Source organism: Centroberyx affinis, unplaced genomic scaffold (genome assembly GCF_046629955.1).
Source record: "Centroberyx affinis isolate AG114_WGS23_722 - 3 ecotype Tasmania unplaced genomic scaffold, CSIRO-AGI_Caff_v1 ptg001954l_1, whole genome shotgun sequence".
In the NCBI taxonomy this organism is placed as follows: domain Eukaryota; kingdom Metazoa; phylum Chordata; class Actinopteri; order Beryciformes; family Berycidae; genus Centroberyx; species Centroberyx affinis.
The window spans coordinates 117,337-140,074 of NW_027280311.1; the positions used below are offsets into that span (position 1 = coordinate 117,337).

At 40.3% G+C, this 22,738-nt stretch overlaps 2 protein-coding genes across 2 annotated transcripts in view; one reads left to right on the forward strand and one right to left on the reverse strand.

Moving 5' to 3' along the window:
- Nucleotides 1–306: 306 nt before the first annotated feature.
- LOC139653735 (calsyntenin-2-like) overlaps nt 307–22,738 on the reverse strand; it is a gene marked incomplete at its 5' end in the record, with an annotated part of 40,487 nt that continues 18,055 nt past the window's right edge. The window contains 8 exons of the mRNA XM_071530681.1: nt 307–980; nt 1,158–1,348; nt 2,216–2,336; nt 2,670–2,815; nt 3,742–3,909; nt 4,207–4,418; nt 12,796–12,944; nt 14,356–14,522. Of these exons, the coding sequence (XP_071386782.1) occupies nt 756–980; nt 1,158–1,348; nt 2,216–2,336; nt 2,670–2,815; nt 3,742–3,909; nt 4,207–4,418; nt 12,796–12,944; nt 14,356–14,522 (1,379 nt within the window). The remainder of the gene's footprint in view (nt 981–1,157; nt 1,349–2,215; nt 2,337–2,669; nt 2,816–3,741; nt 3,910–4,206; nt 4,419–12,795; nt 12,945–14,355; nt 14,523–22,738) is intronic.
- Nucleotides 15,504–20,530, forward strand: LOC139653734 (sialoadhesin-like). The gene is made up of 10 exons (XM_071530680.1): nt 15,504–15,524; nt 16,405–16,446; nt 16,531–16,869; nt 17,116–17,394; nt 17,594–17,842; nt 17,981–18,094; nt 18,683–18,757; nt 18,854–18,919; nt 19,015–19,089; nt 20,214–20,530. Exons 1-10 carry the CDS (start codon nt 15,515–15,517, stop codon nt 20,219–20,221), a joined length of 1,257 nt encoding a protein of 418 aa, XP_071386781.1. The 5' UTR covers nt 15,504–15,514; the 3' UTR covers nt 20,222–20,530.

The following is a 22,738-nucleotide window of genomic DNA, read 5'->3' on the forward strand; positions in this document are numbered from 1 at the left end:
AAAATGTTAAAATCAGCTTGCAGATACACCTCACTGTTACGTGAATCTCCTGTTAATAACAATTCAGACAATCTGATAAAAAAATAAGAAATATTTTAATCAACACAAGATTTTAAATAACACAAAAGTAATCTAAGAACATATTTCATTGCAAATATTAAATGCTGCAAAGAAACACAACATCCCTGTGTTTATGCAAGAAAGAGAAATGTTGCATCAGCATATTCAAAATGTGGTTCCAGATTGTTTGGCTCAGAAAATCAAATGTGTGGAATATTTTTTAAATGATCAGTACTTAAAATCAGAGTTTGAACTGCTTTTATCAGCAAAACTCCAACATTTCAGTACATACAAATGAGCCACTGAGAAGAGTGTGTTTGTTGGGCATTCGCCATACATTTTGCTCTACTGCATTGATTGTGATGTGAATAATAATGTCGAAACTGTTTGATCAATTAGACTAGATTAGAAGGTTTTCAAACATTGTGAGCTGGTTTGGCGGTAGTTCTGATTTTGTCCAGCAGAGGGAGATGTTTCATTAAAAATGGCAACATGGAATGGTTGAGCGTATTGCTCTCACAACAGATTGTAAATGATTTTATCAGGGATTTGGAGTGCATTTTTGTGTGTGTGTGCCTGTAGGTGTGCATGCGAGCATGTTTGTACAACAGTGAGATGGGGTGTCTGTGAGCGGTGTGTGTGTGTGTGAGAGAGAGAGAGAGAGAAGGGGTGTGTGTGTGTGCGTGTGTGTCTGGTCAATATGTTACGGAGGAACTGTCCAACTCATGTTTTCCCTTCTGCTTCCTCTCCTTCTGTTCTTCTCTCTCCTCTTCCTCTTCCTCCTCCTCTTCGTCTTCATCACTGTTGTCTGACTCAGCACTTGAGACTCCACCCAGCTGTTCGTCTTCCTCCTCCCCTTCCTCCTCCTCGTGTTCTTCCTCTCTTACCTCCTCCTCCAGAGTCTGAGATCCTCCAATGTTCTAGAGAACAGAGTAAGGCTCACTAAGGTCATCAGATTTATCCCAAACCAGGTTAGTATGCTTAAGTGGCATCAAATGCAAGTGATTAATGTGTGAGATACATCTGAGTGCATCTAAATTTTTTTATTTTTCAAATATTTGACAGCACACCCCTATGCCCGCACCCTTCTGAGTTACCTCCATGGGGTTGACAGTGATGGTGAGAGTGGAGTTGTCCCAGTCCACCTCAGCATCCTTGACCCCATCCTCGTCTTCTCTGGACCCCTCCTGGTGTGTGGCATGGATCCTGTAGATGCCGATCACCACGATCACCACCAGGGCGGCGATACAAACCACGATCACTACTGTGGCTGCTGGAGGCGCCGCTCCTGCAGGGTGAGGACAGGAGAACAAGGGGAAGATATACTGTTGATTTTATATATTAAATTATATTAGATTATTACTTTAGATTACATTTATCTGCCTATCATGGACATTTACAGGCACACTTGAAACTGTTTCTCAGCAAAATGACCACACTAACTTCTCTATCGGTGCTGCCATATTATTAATTGCTTTTAATGGTGTCCTTGTTGTTGATGATGTTATTTGTTACGCTGTTTACTGTCTCCAATTCCTTGTGTGTCAATCCAGTTTATGCCTGTCCTACTTTACCATTCTTTCAACATTACTGTTTTCTATTGTCTTCAGTGAGCTGCTGGCCTTCTTGTCTTGTCTCCCTGTTTTTTAAATTGTTTTTTGTCCCTCAAGGCCTTCTGCATCTTACCAAGCCATGCCTGTTTAAATAAATATTATATTATATTATATTATATTATATTATATTATATTATATTATATTATATTATATTATATTATATTATATTATATTATATTATATTATATCTGAGTCTAGGTGTACATAGCCTGCTGCAGTAGCCTACTCTGACTGTAAGTAGCCAAATTAATTAAAGCACACTGGTCTCCTTTGAGATACACTGTTTCCCCTTTGTTTGTTATGTTTAACCTATAGTCTTTGCCCCACAAGTTTGAGCATTAAAAGAGAATTTATTTGGTTTTAAGCAGTAACAGGATAGACACTGGTAGTTGTCTGGATTTCCTTATCTTGCTTTTGCAAGAGTATTCAGAAAAGAGAATTTCGCTGACAACTGTGCATCTGGTGCTGATATGGAGTAAGTGTATTATACTGATGTAACACTGAGTTATTCTGCTCTATTCTAATTATATATGTGGCTTACCTGACATGTGTGAGTTGAGAGTGTGTATCATGAGTGGGTGATGCACAGGTCTCAGGTACTGGGGTTGGGCAGCCATATGATTGACATGCTCCACAGGTGCTGAGTGGTGAAGGACACTGACCTAAAGGGGTGGGACACAGAGCATTAAGATTTTAGAAAAGGATGTAGAGAAGGAGGATGGAAATGTGAGCAGTCAAGAAAAACAGAAAGAGGATGAGGATGCATCTGATGTGACAGGTGAAAAAAGAAAAACAAAATAAACTGACTGAGCATAAGGAAGAGTTAATGATTGCAAGATTGAAAGACGAATACGATGGAGAAGGGAGTACAAGATGAAAGGTGGATGACAGATGAGAAGGAGAGGAAGAGGAAGAGAGGGAGAGAGAAGCAACCAAGCGTATGAGGGAGTGAGCAAGAGAGTTGAAAGATGACGGATGAAAGACGGAGCACTGACCTCCAAATTGAACTCATTGCTGGTGTAGCGTCCGTTGAGTTCGGAGCAGGTAAGCCTGAACCTTCTCTCACTCAGGGTGGCAGGTCGCCAGTTCCTGTAGTGCACCTGTCTCAGCACCTGCTCATAGTGGGCCATGGAGTCCACACCTTGCACACAGCAAAGACAATACCATACTATAGTCTAAAATTTTAGATCTAGTGCAACAATATGGCAATTTAAACCTGCAGTAAGATATCAGACCTTATAACCAGTCCTGAAACTAATGTGTGCTATGTGGCGATTTCATTGAGACATGATGATATAAACCAATATCCACACAGCAGCCAGCTGTGTTGTTGTTTTCACCTCTTTTCTAAAGCTTGTCGTCAAATTCTGGTCTGCAATGAAGCTCCTCCCGGTCCATTCAGTATTTTTTTATTTTTTTAAAACTAGCTTGTCTCCTCCCTTGCAATTTAAAAGCGGCGCTCACCCCCTCCCATTCCTGAAAATATTCTCATAATGGCGGAATCGATGAAGCGAGTGAGTAAACTTAGTAAATTATTAATCTAGGAAACTTGCTACTTTTCACTTGTCATTGTGGGACATGTAACTTTCAACTTTCACTTCTGGCAAAGCGAGACTGCTAACCAGCCAAACTTCTCCGTAGGTATGTTTAGCTTAGCTATTAGCATTTATGCACGGTGCTTTGCAGTGTGTGTCCTTGGTAGGCCTCTGTAGTGCAGTGGCTTTGCTGTGCTTTATTTACAAATGTGTTGCGGTTTCTATCGCCCTCTAGTGGTCAGAAGATTTCACTTATTGCAGCTTTAATAAGAAATATTGTAATATAGTGGGACAGGGATCAATTTCAGGGACCATTTCAACTGTCTTAATGTCTACAGAGTGAATGTCCAGCTTCAGCTTATTTCCAATAAATTGCCATTAATTGGCCATTGGAAATATGATTTTTCATTATGTTTTCCCAAAGATGTTAAGTTAGAAAGGAGGTGCATTTCATAATGTCTGCCCACCAAGGAGCACTACCACCACACACCATGCACCCTGTCTGTGCATTACCAGCCCGCCCCCCACCTACCATATATTGATATTCCTGAGGTGGAGTTGGTGGCATCCAGGTGTTTTCCCAACAAAGCGCTGTGATGAATCTCCAGACTCTCCCTCTCAGGATTCAGTTCCTCCCCAATCACCAATACATCACAGTAGTCCAGGTTATGCATCACCTCCATCACACCTGGCCTGTGGGCTGTATCCGTGGACATGAAGTCACAGATTTGTAGGTGTGTGCAAACAGATGCTTATAGAATATCAAATATCCAGTGCATATAAAGGCATATGTGTGAGAAAAAAATAAGTCTAAATTTCTACCTGAACCAGAGCTAAAAAAAAGATCAAACCACCAATCAATCTTTATGTGAAGTTAATGCACTTATCTATTATGCATGTGACATAAGAATCTCATGACACCATACTGACTGTAATCACATTGTAGTAATAACTATAGTAACATTGAGAATTACAGGATATCAACCGCTCCACTCACATCCACTGAACGGTGAGTTGTCTCCCTTGATCACGGTGCTGGTGATGCGTAGCTCCTTGAACGGGACCACGCCCAGCGGCCCCCGCAGGTCACTGGCAGGCCTGACGAGTCGATTTGATCCCGTGATGGTGATCCGTGGCTCGCTGGGTGGCATGACCATTACGACTGCCTTGATGTCTGGGATGGAGAGACACGTGTCCTCCCCAAAACACCTGGCAAACAGAAGGAGAGAGGAGAGATTACAGGGAAGCAGTGATGCTGCTTTTTTTTGGTCATTATCAGACACAAGTAATGGCTTTCAATCTACCCCCAGTTTTAGTTTCTTTCATTGCCTCAGCCATTTTGTCTGTATGTTATCCATCATTGGTACAGTAATGCTATTGAGACATTGCTCAGGGAAATGACATTTGGCCAGTGAAAAGTGATCCAAAATGCTGACAAGACATAGGTTTTACTATTTGTCTCCTGGTGATACATCCACTAGAAGCTGGCTCCAAGTCAGCCTTAAACGCTGGTCATTCTGGCCCATCCAATTCAATTTAAAATACTCCTAATTACATTTAAAGCATTGTGAGGCCTGGTTCCTCCCTATATCTCTGAATAGTTGAAGCCGTACACCACAGCAAGGCCACTCAGGTCCTCAGACCAAGGTCTGAACTAGAGGTGACTGTGCCTTTTCAGTTTTACCTCCAACCCTATGTTTAATTTTCTATTTGTTTTTAACCTGCCTTTTGTTTTATTTCTTTTTGTAAATCACGTTGTAACACTTTTGTTTTGTTTTGAAAAGTGCTATACTTACTCCAAATGTGAACTACCCCTGCTATAAACACAATGAGCAGCCATGCTGTACTTTTCAGAAAACAAACATTTTGCATATTTTGCAATGGTGGAACGGCAATGAAGACACTTGATGATGTTTTACACACACACTCACATACACACACACACACACACACACACACACACACACAGCATTTCTACACACACAGCATTTCTACACACACAGCAGTTCTAGCACCATACCTATGATGTGGTAATTCTTCTATTTTTTTCGATTTATCTGTTTGTGTCCTGTTTATCTAAATAAACTTGAGTTGACTTGACAAACCTTTTAAAAACTGACATGTAAATGGACTGACACATCAGGGCTTTATGTTTGGAGATCATAATTATAGAAGAAATAAAAACTGCATCATGCCGGTATACACCATTAATCACATGTCCCTAGCTTTGATGTTTTGGATGGAGATATTCATCTTCTACCCACAAATCACAGGACAAAGAAACAACAAGGAAACAAAAAGCATGGATGAATCTCAAGTTTTAAGTTGTAACTTGGATGTTGTATGTCTATCAACTGTATTTGTCCAATCCTTTTTTGGTAAGGCTGATAGTGGACAGTTCTGAGGTTTGTCCCACTTGAGTACTGCACCAAACAGATGGCTGTTTTAAAAAAGACACCCACACAGAACCCCACAACAGGTCGCTGGTGAATGCCTAAAAACTGGCCCTGATAAAACATTGCCAATCATTACTTTTTCCCTCTCATGCCAACATGGCATACATGTACAGAATAAAATTCTGTGAAACAACAAAGCACTAAACAACAAAGCACTAAATTAGCACACAGACAATTAAAATCCTTGAGAGTCTCCCTATAAGGACAGCATCTTCTATTTGACTGTTTGTGTCAGAAACTTCTAAAACCTCCCAGTTGATAGAGGGATTAAGGAGGAAAACTCTTGGAATTTCAAAGTCAAATCTTCAGGATCAACTGGTTTCAAAATGATGCAATGTGTTTTGAATGGGTTTCATGGGCCCTAAAGTCATGAAGCTTATTCAACCGATAGAAGAATGTAACTCGAATTCAACTACAATCATAAAAAACACTCAAATTGGAAGTACAACGTCTTCATGTGACAGCAGTGATGTTATTCCAATGCCATAGGATATTTGTTTCTATTCATGAACATTCATGGCTATATCCTCCTGAAGGCAGCAGCACCACATACCAGCAGTGCCACCATCTCACACACGCCAGTCTCTTTGATACATAGACAGACGCATGCTAAATCAAAGGATTTTGTGTTTTTTCCGATAATACTGGATATTCTGAACATGACCAATTCTTTCCCAAAGGTAAAAATCTGAGAGCCAAAACTGTTTACTCTCTATAACCAAGTGAGCTTCATGTTATGGTCGTGAAATCAGTTCCAAACTAGAAAATAGAAAATCATCCTAGATACTACAACATTCACTTTTTCTATTTCCCCTCCAAAAGCTATGGAAATGTACATTGTATCACATCACAGGTTGTGGGGCAGAGCAAAATCTTTTGCCTTGTTTCTGGCAATGGGACATGATAAATAATAATTCTAAACAAAAGGAAAACATCTAAATCATTACCCACAGAATTTAAAGTTGATGGTAAGCTTATATTAGACCCCACAACAATTGCTTGTAAGTTTAATTAATTCTTTACTGAAATTGGGCCAACTCTTGCCAGTCAAATTCCAAAAGTTGCTGAGAATCCTATTCAGTACATGGAATCAAGTAACTCCAAAACTTGTACTCTTACTCTTACTTAGTTAGTGAACAAGAGATACATAACATAATCTTATCCTGCAAAAATACCTTGCCAGGTCATGACAAATTTGATACCAGACTGGTTAAAGAAGCTGTAAATTGGATTGTAAACCACTTTGGCATATTTTTAACTTGTCTTTTTCCAAGGGTATTGTTCCTCAGGAGCTAAAAGTTGCCAAAATTGTACCCATATATAAAGCAGATGACCCCTCAATATTTATCAATTATCGGCCAATAGCAATATTACCTGTCATGTCAAAAATATTGGAGCAACTCACTTATAATAGATTGAGCAACTTCCTTAATTAACAAAATATTCTGTATGAACACCAGTATGGCTTTCGCAAGTCACGTTCAACTTACATGGCAATTACCTACTTAATTGAGAAAGTCTATAAAGTACAGGATAGGAAAGAATACTCAATTGCAATATTCCTTGACTTATCCAAGGCATTTGATACCATTGACCATGAGATACTTTTATTAAAAATGAAATCGATTGGTGTCTCAGATATCTCATTATTATGGTTTGCCAGTTATTTGAAGAAGAGGAAACAATATGTTGCATTTAAGGGAACTGACTCCCCCCAACTTGATATTAAATGCGGAGTTCCCCAAGGATCTATACTCGGACCTCTTCTATTTCTGATTTATGTCAATGATTTATATAAAGTTTCCGATGTTTTGTCAACAATTTTGTTTGCAGACGACACAAGTGTTTTCTTTTCTCATAGGAATTTACTTCAATATCTAGTTACAGCAGCAAACAAGGAACTACATAATTTTTCAGTATGGTTCAAAACTAATAAATTGTCTTTGAATGTAAAAAAACAACAACTTTTTAATATTTAATTGTAGAAAAAATAAAATGAGTGTCAAAGACGTAGAGGTGATGATTGACAATAATATCATTTCATTAACCTCATCTTCTAGATTTTTAGGCATATTAATTGATGACAAACTGTGCTGGAAACCCCATATTAAAGAAATTTCATCCAAAATTGCCAAAATACTGGTATCTTAAGTAAAGTTCGTTATTGTTTGGACAAAAAAACTACTCAGATGTTGCACCACTCTATGATTTATCCTTACTTATCCTTATTTTGTTTGAATTACTCTTTTGTGCTAAATATAAAATAAAAATAATAATAATAATATACATTGTCCTTGGTGATAAAAACAATCATCTTTCGCACCAGAAATTCTTTTGAATTCCCCTTTATTTGCAGAGCTCAATATTTAATGTTGTTTTAGGGGTTTCATGTATGCACATATATTTCACTTTGGTATAGAATTGAAAGTTTTCAGTGCTTATGTTCTCACACTGTTCTGGTAATCAGTTGTATTGTCCTTAGCTGTTTACTTTTTGGTGTCTGAAAATTATGTTGTTTTTTTTAAAGATTTATTTTTGGCATTTTATGCTTTATTTGAGAGATATAGTGAGAGAGAGACAGGAAGGTATGGGAGAGAGAGCGAGGGGAGGACATGCAGCAAAGGACCACGGGTCGGATTCGAACCCGGGTCACTGCGGGAAGGCCTGAGCCAAATGGTACGCGCCCTACTCGGTGAGCCACCAGGGCGCCCCTGAAAATTATGTTTAACCATTTTATCTGTGCCATGTATCATATATTTCAAGGGGGTAATTTTTCATGTTTGTAATTATTAATAAAGAGTCTGAATCTGTGAATGCCCACCACAGGGGACAAGCAATTTCAGTGATACAAATATCAGCAAACAAAGTTACACTGGCCAAGTGTATTGAAAAAAATAAACGTTGCAACAAAGTGAAACATCACTTTAACACGAGGTGAATGCAATTAGCCCCAACCTCTGCTTTGTGAAGAGCCCGTGCTACATTACTGAGACACTCTGGTGAGAGCTGGCACTGCTCCAGCCTCATTACTGCTCAGGAGGAGAAAGAGAGAGGAAGAGAGAGTCAAAAAGAAAAAAAAAGGAGAGGGAGAAAAGAGGAGTGGAGGAAGTCAGAAAAGTCTCCCAGGATGCTAAATCATCAAGTAATTACGCTTTTCACACGTAGATGCAAAGTGCTCTTCACTTGTTTATTTGTTCATTTGCTTTCCCCTGACTGATGAAGAACTGGCTACTTGTTGAGGGCGTCGATATGATGCTTGAGCTGAGTAATTGCTATGTGCTTTGTGCTATCGCATTTCGCTTCCACCCAAAACTATAGTGCAAAGAGTTTCAACGAGTGAGAAATAAAGGGATGAGAAAGAGTGTGGTTTGTGTTTGTGTGCACACATGCTACTGTAGCTACCTGTGTGTGTGTGTATGTGTGTGTGTGTGTGAGTGTGTGTGTGTGTGTGTGTGTGTGTGTGTGTGTGTGTGTGTGTGTGTGAGTGCGTGTGTGTGTGTGTGTATGTGTGAGTGTGAGTGTGTGTATACTTGCACAGTATTTGTGTGTGTGTCCATCCACCTGTATATAATCAAGTAAATTTGCTCCAGTCTCACAGGCCATTACTCGTAACAGCCTTATTTTAAAACTACGGAGAGGGAGTTTGTGAGGTGTAGCACAATAAAGTGTTTCTCATGCTAACTGCTTGCCCTCTCAACAACATCTCAGGCTCTGTCCCAATCTCCAGTGCCATTTGGAGCAGTAAAGACTGTATTTAAACAAGGCAAGGACATTTTTACCCCCTTTTTCCAACTGATTTTGAAGTCTTTGTCATGCAGATATGTGGTTTTCATGGCTCCCCTAACTGGAAAATAATCAGATTCCATGTGGTTCCTCCTGTTTAGACTGCAATAAAAACATCTCACGTCACGTTTTGCACCAGTGTGAATCTAGCCAAGTCACCATTCAGAATCAGGCTTTGTAGAATAGTTTAATACATTTCAAAAATATTGTTTCATACATTAGAAAATCAATGCAAGGAGTGTAATTCATGTGAACGTGTGAGGTCTGGGTGCGTGCAAGCATGAATGTTTTCGAAAACAACGGCTGTAGTGAAGATTTCCGCTAAATAATGGTGTAAATATAGGTCTTCTCCACTCACTGTTTGGCTTCAGAAGATGTATGGAGTAACTTTATGGTGATTTTTTGCTGTTTTTGGAACTCGGTCACCAATGGCTTCAGTTGTTTTGGAGAAGGCTGCTACAGAGTTGTGCTGGCAACCTCCCTGTGTGTTATATGGACTAAGAAACATCACTTGTGTTTCAGCTGACATGAGGGTGAGTAGATAATGAATTATCATTTTTGGGTGAACTATTCCTTTAAGGTCTCAGTTCAATCAAGGCTTGTATGGAATGTCAAATTCAACGACCCTATGAATCGACAGTACTGAAGTAGCAACGATGTTTGAACAATTCCCGCTACTAGTCATGGTTTGCAACACAGAGACAAGTCGCACAGCTATAAAACCATCTGGCACTAAAACAAACAAACATCAACACTGTTTAGTGGGGCTACATTATTGTTTTTGCCTCTATCAAAGACTGCAGCTTTACAATCTGCTGAATGTAAAGGAAGATCCATCTCTCTTTATCTAGAGGGGAGCTGTGAAGTGTTGTTCAGAGTTAGACAATCTCTATTACTGCTCCTCTAGCCCGCCTCGCCTTATCGACCAACACACATCCAGGCTTTGACCTGCCTGCGTTCACTGCTCAGCAAATGAACAGGTACAGGTGTAGAGACATGATGGGCAGACACATACAAGCATACAATGTGAGACACATAGACAAGCACCCACATATGTACACACACACACACACAGACACACACACACACACACACACACATAAGCATGCATACATGTGCACACAGGTTGGTTGCTTGACGATGGACAAGCACTTGACAGGTGGGGAGAAACCCCGGCCCCAGTCAACCAAGGTGTACCTCAAGGCTCTGTGCTTGGACAGAGCCTTGACGGTCTAAGGTTCCACTGCTACGATGATGACACACAGCTGTAACTCAGCACTAAACCATCCACTCAGCTCCCCCCACAGTCTCCCTTCAACTGCCTGCATGAAATAAAAATATGGATGTCATCTAACCTACTCAAGCTTAATAGCAACAAAACAGAGCATGGTTGTGGCTCCCAAGGCGCTGCTCCGGAAGGTTGGAGATCTTCTTGACGTGTACGGCTGCTCCATCTGCCCATCCCCAGACGTCCGCAACCTGGGTGTCATTCTGGACTCCACCCTATCTTTTCAGTCACACATCAAATCCATCATCAAATCCGCTTTCTACCACCTCAAAAACATTTCCAGACTTCGGCCATCACTCTCTGACTCCGTGGCAGAGACTCTCATCCATGCCTTCATTACCTTCCGTCTGGATTACTGCAATGGAGTCCTGTTCGGGGTACCCAGCAAAGCCCTGGACAGGCTCCAGTATGTGCAGAACTCAGCTGCCAGGGTTCTCACCCGCACCAAGCCCTGGCAGCACATCACCCCCACCCTCATCCACCTTCACTGGCTCCCGGTCAAGTCCCACATCTACAGAATCTTCCTCCTCACCTACAAATCCCTCCATGCCCTCGCCCCCCAGTACCTATCTGACCTCCTCCACCCCTATACCCCGTCCCGGAATCTGCAGTCCTCAGACACGGGTCTGCTCTCCACCGCCCACACCAGCCTGTGATCTTTTGGGGACAGAGCCTTCAGTGTGGCAGCCCCCACCCTCTGGAACTCTCTCCCGGCAGAGATCTGCAACGCCCCATCTTTGGACACTTTTGAAAAAGTCCTGAAAATCCTCCTGTTAACCAAGGCCTATGGCCTCTAGTTAACTCTCTCATCCCCGGCAATTATTGCTATTATTATTTTCTGTTCTTGTTTTATTTGTTTTGTCTGCCTCACTGTGTAAAGCGTCCTTGGGTCTCTTGAAAGGTGCTATATAAATCTAAGTTATTATTATTATTATTAAACCTATTGTTTAAGGTCTATAGGAGAAACAAACAGAAACAGAAATCCACACACACAAGCACGCACACTCCATCACACAGATAGCATGTGCAAACACAATTTCTCTTGAAGAGAAGGAGGGGGAACAGATGCAATATGAGTGTGTACATTTAACAGAGCACAAGTAAAACAGCAGCAGTCTGTGATGCAGATTAATTACCCAACAGTAACACAGGAGGAGATGCAAAGAAATGGTGAAGAAATTGTATATAACGACAGAACAGAGCGAAGTAGAGAAAGAAAGGAAAGGCAGTATTTTGGGAGGTTAATGCAGAGAAACAAAGAGGCTGGCTGGCAACCAGGCAGACAAAGACACATAGACAGGAAGGAAGGAAGGAAGGAAGGAAGGAAGGAAGGATGGAGGCAGGGTGGGAAGAAACAAATAAAGATAGAGTTGAGATATGCATTGGATATCTCAAATCTCATATATGACAGTAATTCTGACTAAAACTGACAAAAAATTCAGATTAAAACATCACAGATGTTGGATCCCAGCAGACAGTCTGGTGATGAAATCTGCTTTTGAGGTGAAAACGACAGAGAGGCAAGAGGTTTTCATTCAGATAGCCAAATACACCAATCTATGGGTGGCATCACATTCTCCTCAGCCCCGAGCCAGTCAGGGATTATCAATTTAGAGAATTCATCACTGCAAGTTACAGTTTATGTGTGTGTGTGTGTCTACAATACTGCAGCGCAAAAGAGGGCACGTGTGCCAGCATTATCAAGCCAAGTCTGCTGATCACTGATCACACCAACAGGCACAGCATGAACTCAAATATATGGCTGGCAACATTTCAAATGCTATAAGACAAAAAAAGGGGGGGGAGCTGTTGGGTGAGATGGACACATGGGCACAGTGGCGGGCTAAAAACAGATGATCGTAGATGACACAGATGTCGTACAGTATGTGTTTGCATGTGACTGAAAAGGACGCTGGTTCGAATCCCCGGATCACCCTGGGAAAATGTGGGTGGGGATGAGTAATGCTCTCCCCTTCCTAAACTTCCACTTATGTGTGCTTGAGCAAGGCACTGGACCCGCAGCTGTTGGATGTGCTCCAACATGTGTGTGTGTACTCACTGCACTGTGGTGGCGATGTGCAGCCGGCGGAGGCCTGGGGTGGGGAACTGACGAGAATTGATGTAGGACACCTTGGTCATGGCTGTGTTGATGCTGTCCAGATCCTCTCCTTCCACCACTAGCACCGACTGGGCTGGGTTAAAATGGAACTGGACACACAGACACATACACAAATAAATATGGATAACAACAGGCTATATACATGAAAAACAAAACTGTTGTGTGAGGGAGACGAATCTGCTCCCTCAACTGTCAGGTGAACAGCCGTCACACATTCATTGAACACACTTTATGTTTGTACAGTGTATATAGTTTAATAATTATTATGGTTTGACTTGCTATTCTTTAAGTGTTTCTCTACTGGAAGGGGCCCATTTCAGTTGAGCAATCCACTTTATTTTGTCATGTAGGTTCATGGGACTGGTTTCTGTGTATGGTTGTGGCTTGTTTCTAACCTTGTTCTCCTTTGAGGTACACTTCCTGGTTGAGGCCCAGATGAGTGGCAGTGTAATCACTCTAGCGCGCAATGTGAGAATGCTACTGCTGATTAACCTCATTGGACTATACCAAGTGGACTGAATTGGGGTGGGAGGTTGGAATGGGTTTCTTTTCTTTTATTCTTACAATGCAGGCAGTTGGGAATTTACCGCCTGTGATTAGATGTTGAAAACAATGGTGATAATAATGTTGATATTAGGCCAGTACCTGTGAAATGACTGTTTAGCTGTTAACTGAAAACTCCCCTGCAGCTAAAGGTAATGGAACAGTCCGGAGAGTATTTAAGCCTAGCATTTGGATAAGGGCAGTTGCTTGGCTGTGGGTATGGGAACCCCTAACATGTTAGTTTATCATTCTGTTCTTGTTTATTTTTCTCAGTTGTTTGGTTTCCTTTCTGTTGTATGGAGCTATTGCCAGTTCACTTAAGAAAATCATCAGTAAATCAAAGTGCTTTGAAACCTGAACATTGCTTCGTGCTGTTTTCTTCTGCACTTCATCACTTCGTGGAGAGCAGGTGCCATCCTAGGCAGTGGGTTTCACCCTATAACCCGACATGTTGATCATACTGTAACTGCATTGCTTCAAATTTCCCCATCTGAATTGCCTCAATGTGTGATGCATGTATCCTGGCCCTGACTCAGTTAGCTAGCAATAACTTAGCAGAAACTGTCATCTAGAAACTTTATTTGCACTTAGTGTTGATGAATGTCAGTTGGAAACTTGAGATTGCAGCTGTCTCAGTTATCCTTTTAATGCAAAGCAGCTGAACGGCCATTTTCCAAAGTACAAGTCTAGTGGACACTTAATTAAGTGTCAAGTGGCTGAGTGGCTGTTTTGAAATTTGTGAGTTTTGTTGTGTGTGTGTGTCTGTGTGCATGTGTGTTAATTGTGTATGTGAGCATACATGCCTATGTATTTGTGTCCCTACCTATGCATGCATGAACTTGTATGTAGAAGGGTGATGGGTGCATATACAATGGATAATAAGAATCAAAGCCTGCAAATGCAGTGTGTGTGTGTGTGTATGGGAATCCCTGTCCCTGTCTCCATTTTTCCACCCACCTTGATGTCCTTAGCAAGGCTTTCAAGGGAGTTAATATCAAGGCCTTCCTTGCAGGCCTGCAAACAGGAGATAACCTTCTGGGTTTCGATGCGGCCTGGTCGGATGGTCAGGCCTGACAGGCTGCCACGGAAATACTGTGTGAACCTTGGAGTCGCAACCTCACCGCCTGATGGGAAGGAGAGAGGAGAGGAGAGAAGAGGAGAGAAAGCAGGCAATGCAAGGGTGGTGGTAGAGAAGACAGCGGAGAGAATGGGGAAGTGAGACGAGAAAGGATAGAAGAGGAAAGGAGGGAAAGTGTGAGAAATGGGGGGAGAAGTGAGTATTGGAAAGAAGTTGATTGGAAAAAAGATACAACATGCACTATGTACTGTATATCTCCATGGCAAATACACATACAGTGCTGAGAATAACATCTCTGAATCTGCTTTAAGAACGTGCTTACAAACCCCTAATGGGTTGTGAGCCTATGAAGCGCATAGAAGTTTTTTTTCCAAATTTTGCAGCTGAGGTAAGATTAGTGTTATAATACATTTGAAACCATTATAATACTAAATTTGCCATAAGAGATAAATGGCTTTTTGTTGTATTGTCTTGACATTATGTTGCAAATGTGTTTTCCTGTTTTTCTAATGCACTGTATGTGGCTCCTATGTGCTGATATCTTTTTTAGAGTTTGTAAATTTACAGATACAGACAGTTTGCATCAGAGTACTTAATTTTGCAGTTGACAAAAGGGACGTTTTGTTGTTGAAAAAGTTGAAGAGTTTACCTTCGAAAAGTTTGAAAACTTTCAGACTTGAGTACAGCTGACAGTAGTGAACTGAAACTGAAATTTGCCACTTCTTTTTTCTACTACTATACACAGCTATGTGTTAAAAATACCATGAAGCTCTTTCATTTAAATAGATAAAAAAAATCTAGAAATACCCATAAATAGCAATTATAATTTGTCTCTACAGTCTGTACAGTCGAAGCTGTTAAGAAACACTACATATCTGATATCCTGTCCTGACTTCACACATTTATGAAAACTGTGAAAGACGTTTCACACTTTCAGAGCAAGTGAGAGAGCAAAATATGATTGAATTAATAAGGACCACCCTTTTCCAGATTGAATCACTTACTGCACTGCACAGGATGGAACGTGTCTCAGCCTACATGCTTTTCTGTGAGTATACATCAGTTAATATCAAATACAAACTTTTCACTCACTGGCTTTGGCAATTATTAATGTGTACTTGTGTATGAAGCGTTTTATTCCAAAACCCTAGATAGAAAATGGCCTGCTTCCTGAAATTAAAAACAAAGAACAGAAATATCTGTCCGAACCCAAATGATTCCATCCTCAAAATCATTAATTTCTTAGTTCTTAAGATAACTAACATTAGAGTCTATAGGAAGATCACCGCACACTCGACTACGGTGTTAGCGGTCAAAAAAAGTAGACCTTCTTCAGGGCATACTTAAGTGTGCAGAAATTTTGCTCTTCCACTAAAATAACTAACATTAAAATTTAAGTGGTATTCCATATTGTTCTTTGTTTTTATGACAGAAATTGTCGGCATGGGTGACACTTTTTTTCAAATGGTGATATCTGATTTTGAAAAGAATCTCTTAACATGAATATTGAGTATTGATTCATAATCTGTTTTCCCATAAAGCAGCAACATAGTAAAATGTACCAATATCTTCGCTCTGTATATACAAGTGTTTACTGTAGGTGTACGCAGGACTTATCATAAGTTATTATAGCCTTAAGCGGATATAAATTAAAATCAAATTTAGCATTAATAAAACAGTGAAACTAAATGGTATTTTTACTGGTTATTTTTTGTTGAAAATTATATGAATATAGTTATATCTATATATAAAGTTATCCATATATATAAAGTTATATCACAATGAAAGTCACAACTTCCTAAATGAAATAAAGTATAGTAACAGTTACCACTCCCATACGATTATAATATATATATATATATAAAAAAAAAAAGAAAAATAACTGTATTGTACCTTTGACTCACTTTTCATGTTTTTCCTCTCATCAGCAATGAGCATGTGTGTCCTCTTTGGCCCATCTCACAGTGAAGGTAGTTTATTTATTTGTCCAATATATTTCCATTGGTTTTGTTTCTTATGCCCCTGACCTAACCCCTGTTTCCACCCTCCTGCAGCAAAGCCCCCTTCTGTCCTACTGAATATATCTCCTTCAAAGTGGCTGAACATTGGAGACTCTGTCATTTTGTCGTGCGAGGTTACCGATTCATCTAACACAGACTGGAGGTTCTCCTGGTACAGGGCGATTCTCTACACCAGTACACTAGAGTTGATACAGAATAATGGCATCCGTTATTCTGTCCAGCAGCTACCAGACAGCCAGCGTGGGGCCGGAGGCGTCTACTCTCTTAGCTCTGTCAATCAGAATCATACAGGGGCTTACGCATGTAGAGCTGAGAGAGGGGATCCTGCCACACACACACGTTACAGCTACCCTCAGCTTCTCTGGGTAGCAGGTGAGCTATGTTATACTGCATATTGTTCAGAAACAGAGGTTGCACCCAAAAGCCCCTAAGTTCCCCTAACATCATCACATACTGAGAGTCGATAAGTCTAACATTGGTTCATTAGTTTTCAATATCTGTGGAGAGGATGAAGAAAGTTAGGCTGTCCACAGCACAGTATGAATAGCATGCTCTTAATGTAACTTAGATTTTTTCCATTATTCTCGATAAAGCACATTGATATCTCTGTTTTCTTAGATCCTTCTCCTCCAGCCTCTCTGAGCATCAGTCCAAACAGATCACAGCACTTTGTGGATGACTGTGTCTTACTGAGCTGCGAGGTGCAGGGGAATTCCAGCGGATGGAGGCTGATGATGCTGAGAAATGATGGAGTGCTGTCAGAATGTAGTCCGTCTATCCAAGGTCCATTGGGACCCACATGCAATATAACTAGGATTTACATATATGAGGCTGGGGTGTACTGGTGTGAGTTTGGCACAAGAGAGTACAGCAATGCGATCAACGTTACAGTGGCTGGTATGTTAGTGACTGGCAAAACTCGACTCAAAATAATCCAAATTACAATCAATTGTAACAAAAAAAACCAAACAAATTCCAGGGATTCATTCTCTCATTCATTGTATTTGTCATCTTTAATCACCATTTATGCTACAAAGCGTGAAAATTCATCTAACTTTATGATAAATCAATATCATAATGAGACTTATATTCACAGGTGGCGATACGCTGTTAGAGAGTCCCGTCCTGCCTTTGGCCGAGGGAGATTCTCTAACTCTGCGCTGTTTAGTGAAGGCAGGGATAAACCCTGACATTGAAGTCAAGTTCTATAAAGATGGATCACTCATCAAAACCGAGGCGATGAATGTGATGACCATCGCAAACATATTGAAGTCAGATGAAGGGATGTATAAGTGCAAAGTTCCTGCACACTCACAATCACCAAGAAGCTGGGTGGCAGTGAGAGGTAAGATCAAATATCTTTAAAATGTTTTCTTCTCTTTGTTCTCACAGCCTTGGGGGTCCGATCAGTCTGTGAGCTTGTTGAGGTGTTTAGACTGATCTTTTTCCCCTGATCTGTATCTATCTCTGTGTTCATATACAGGCTCCAGTTCAGGTTTGCACACGGGTGTAATAGCAGGGCTGGCAGTGGCTGCTCTGGCTTTTGTCATCACCATTTCAGTGATGGTGACCATTTTCTGCTTCAAGCGTTCAAAAGGTCCCACCTTTACACATTTTTCAATTATTTATTTATTTATCAGAAAGAATATTTTACATCTAGACCACAACTGGGGGCCTTAATACATTGAAATCTGCTTCTTTCCATACTGTTGAGCTTAGCCTGTAACTGTAGATGAATTCTGCTAAATTTAATTGGGTTAGAGTGCTGTATAGTGGAATAAAAGCAATAAGCTGTTATTATTGGCAAGAAACCTTCTTCAACAAGCATGCTGTGGTTCTACAGCTACAGTATACTAGCACGACATCACACACATGACAGTATGTGGTGGCATACTGTCACTATATACACATTATTATATACACATTATATACTCATTATTATCACTATATACACATTGTTATCGCCCTCTTGTACGTGATATGGGGTTTTGCGGATAAAAAAAGAAACAGTTAATGCCGTGGCTAACATGTTCTGCTTGTTAATTAACTCTCATACCATGTGACAGCAAGCAGTGTAGCTTGCAACTCTGGTAGAGCAAAATCACAACCACAAAGCAGCCGTGAAAACGTTCAGTAAATTTTGTCTCCCCAATACAATACCTTACAAGGTCTTTTTCTGCTTCAGGACAGAACGCTGTGGCTTGCTCAGCTGATGTAATATACACTGAAGTCAGACTGAGAAATACACCGAAGGCTAGAGGTGATTAGAAAGATTTCTGCTAAATGTTAGTGAGCAAAGTTACAAGCTTCTAACTTAAAAGAGTTATTAATTTGATCATAAATGTGTCTCTCACAGAGACATCAGTCCCTCAGTGTCCATCAGACGTTGTGTACTCTGAAGTAAAGAAAGGCAGACGTGCTGGTAAGAACATTGCTGTAATTACGTACAGTAACTTAATTAAGTGTTAAGTGTTTGCAAATACATGTGGATTTAGTTAGTTGCATTTCTCCCCTCAGTTGAATCTGGTGAAGTGATTTACACCTCCATTGTGATTAAAGACAGAGGAAGTGGCACGTACAAGAGGAGGGAAGGTAGGAAAAGATTTAGGTGACAAACTCCTATTCAGCCTGCTTTGTAACATACTACATTCAAAGCCATATCAGCTACCTCTCTATATATCTATGAATTGGGGTAAATAAGCCTGCCCCATGTCAACTAACTCACCCTAACCTCAGTTATTTTTCTCAAAAACTATTTACCACAAAACATTATTTTAGCTTCAAATGCCAACAACACCTTTGGTTTGTGGATAATTTGGCTCAGAGGCTCAGATGTTAAGAGAAGATTTCTGCAACAGTTTGCCAAGCTGTTTTTATCCTTTAGTGATCTAGAAAAGGTCATCTGTGCTGTTATCTCTTATCGTTCTCTTCTACTGCAGCTCTCTTCTCTGTATTCTGCCTCAGTCAAAAGTCCCTCTCACACCTCCGGCTTGTAAAAAAAATGGAGGAGCGTAAATTCTTACTGGAGCAAAAACACAAAATCATATTACCACAATTTTAGCAATTTTGTATTTGCAACTTGTTAGTTGTAGATTTTAAGATGTAACGGATCACCTTTAAGGTACTGAACTAGAGTATTTTAAAAACCTTTCAACCCCATATGAGCTGGATCACAGCCTGAGGACCTTGCATTTGTTTCATGCTTTGCTTTGATTGCTCTTTACTTTTTACTGATGATTTTACATTTTTGTTTTTATTTACTCCTCTGCAAAGCACCTTGTAGCAGTGTTTTGAAAAGTGCTATGCAAACTAAGACTATCATCCATCCATATTGTTAATTATTTTTACAGTGTATCTCTCATTTCTGAGAGCAGACTGTGGTCAGCAGCACTGTGGTTTTTGCGATGACATTGCAATGTCAGGAAGTAGGGGCAGAGTGAGAAATCTTGCTTTTTCCTAATCTTCGACTGTACCCATTACCTCCCTCTCTTCTCTCCCTCTCATCTCTCTCTGTAACTGCAGAAATATTCCTCAGTATTCTGCCCTTGACTCTCCGTCTTTATCTCTCTCACAAATGCATTGTTGAGAGTCTCTCATCAAGGAGAGGTCTCTGTGATTCAGTGAATGAAGGGAAACAGATATTTTTGGATTGTGTGTGCTTGCGTGTGCGTATGTGTGTGTCTATCCATGTGTGTATGTGGTTTTTTTTTTTATAGAGCCATGAGAGCGAGAAAGGACCAAAACGACCCAACAAGAGGAGGAGAGGACACATATGTCACATGTTGCATGGCATACTTTGCATACACACACACATTTTGGGAGTGTTATGATCTACTGTAAATAAGCTATCTATGCTGTGTAAGCAAATCAGTAAGCCTAAGCAATAGCTCTGTATCAAATTAAAGCATGTTCATTTTAATCATTATTTATATTTGATGTAATATGGAAAATAATGTTATATTGTATATATGTATATATGGAACTTAAAAATTGGCAGCTTATTCGTTAGACATGCATGCTGCTCCATTTTTTTGCCCATGCTGTCAAGATGAACAAAAATTAAAAACATGAAAAATATTTTGTTTCTCTGTAACTCTTTGGCTTAAGGGTCTGCTGACTGTCAGTGAAAATATGGTTTCTTGTCCTTCTCATTGTCTTATCCTTTAATTCTCAGGCAAAGCAGCCCAGGCATTTCTGCTTGCTATTTGCTAATTTGTAAACAAACACATTTTAACAACACACACATTTAAACAAACACATACACACACATGCACGCACGCATTGAGCCTTCCAAGGACTTGTATTCTACTGCATGTACCCTTTTCAAGCTTGTTTTCCTATTGGATTAACATCAACTTGCAAACATCATTTATGCTAGTAACAGTGCACTGGCATATTACTGTAAATGTGGCTGTTCTATTCTCGCATCACTGTGGTAAATCATGCTGAAAAGCAGAAGTAAGCTCCCTGCACTCTCTATAGCTGCATCACTTGTGAATTACCTAAAATCTACTGTTTACTGATCATACTATGCTGGATGCAGTGCACCAGTTCAACAGTGAGATATGTCCACGGTCAAATGAGTCATTTCTTGAAATGCTCAGTATTGGAACGAATCAGGTATCATGGCTCTGCTTCTTCAAACTTCAGGCACAAAGCTGAAATGTACTGTTGGTTGACTGAAGTAGTCGAGGCACAGAAGTGCAATTTTAATTTTATAATGATTTTAGATTTAGAAAGTAGCTTTTACCCCACACTTGCAGCCTTTAAAACCAGAGTTGGTGTGTATTTGTGCCTGACTATAGGCTACATGGATTATAAAAGAAATGAGGCTGGCCAGATTAATTCAGACTCTTAAATGTCTTTGATAACTTGGTACATCGGGCTCGATAACAAAAGTGACACATTCAGTCATTTTTGACCAACAGTGGCAGACTATCCTCTTTGTTGTAGTTTATACAGAACATAAGTAACAGGACAATGCTTCTTTATGACAGGATGCTGTCTGTAAATGCATACCTGTATGCAACATCTACACTATGACTACAGTTGACCTTATTTGCATGGTGGCCATTTTAGTAGTATTTCCCACCCTGAGTGTTCAAAATGGCCACCGGGTGAATAAGCTTTTGTGTAAAATTGGCAGTGTCGCTGTCTGACAACTGGGCGGGACCCATGTTTTACCAAGCTCCTCCCCAGTGACTCCTCCAATTTGAGCGCCCTCCTTCAAGATCTGCAGTGCAATGCTGAACTTGTTGACTACTTTGCATTGGTAAGTAAGTTACTGTTTCCGTTTAAGTGCATGGTCCTTTGTTATGTTACAGAAAAATGAATTCAACGAAGGGAAAAATATGCAGCATAACTGTTAAAGATGTGAAAAATAAAGGTAGTCTGTTAGCATTTGCAACGTCTTACAGACAAATCTATAGCAAACACCTTTTATTCAGTAAGCTAATACAGTTTGTCCTGCAGACATTTTGACCTAGCATGTCTTGGAGACATGTGCATAAGCAGTCGCTAATTCCAGCTGTTGTAGGCTTCACTTGTCTAACAGACCACAACTAAGCAATTCATTCGCTGCAGATTGCTTAGTCATTGCTTATGGAGTTGTCTCCAAGAGATGCTAGGTCGAAATGTCTGCAAGACAAACAGTATTCATTTACGTGTACAATTACAAGTAGCCTATACATACAAATAGTGCTCACATAATGACTGGTCTATATAAGAAAGTGAATATGATTGTGGATGGATGGATAGACTGATAAATGATTATTGATTGACTGATACAATTCAAGCCCTATAGAAAACCACCCAAGCATCTTTGCCCTTTAATGCCTAAGCTACAGTGCATTCGTTATTGTATGCTGTGGTGGTTGCTTTGAAATTTCACCCCATTACTTTTCTGTTGTACATGAAAGCCGATAACAAGCACACATTTCAGGTGCAATCTCAATAACAGCTTATTGCTATAGAAAACTGCTGCACAACCATTTACTTGTCAACCTTGTATGGCGACACGGGTCTCCTTTTTGCTTTCAGGGGCAGTGAAAATAAAGTCTGATGCCTTTCATTCCGCATGTCTCGTCATTATGTTGTTGATTGTGGGGAAGAGAGGATGGAGAAATGAGAGACTCTGAAAGGCAATCCCGCTTGCTAATGGCCTGCAAAGTTATCAGTTGCGGCTTAGTGGAGCTTAAAGCTGCTTCATTGGGATGTAATAGCTGGCGAACTTGTCCTCCAT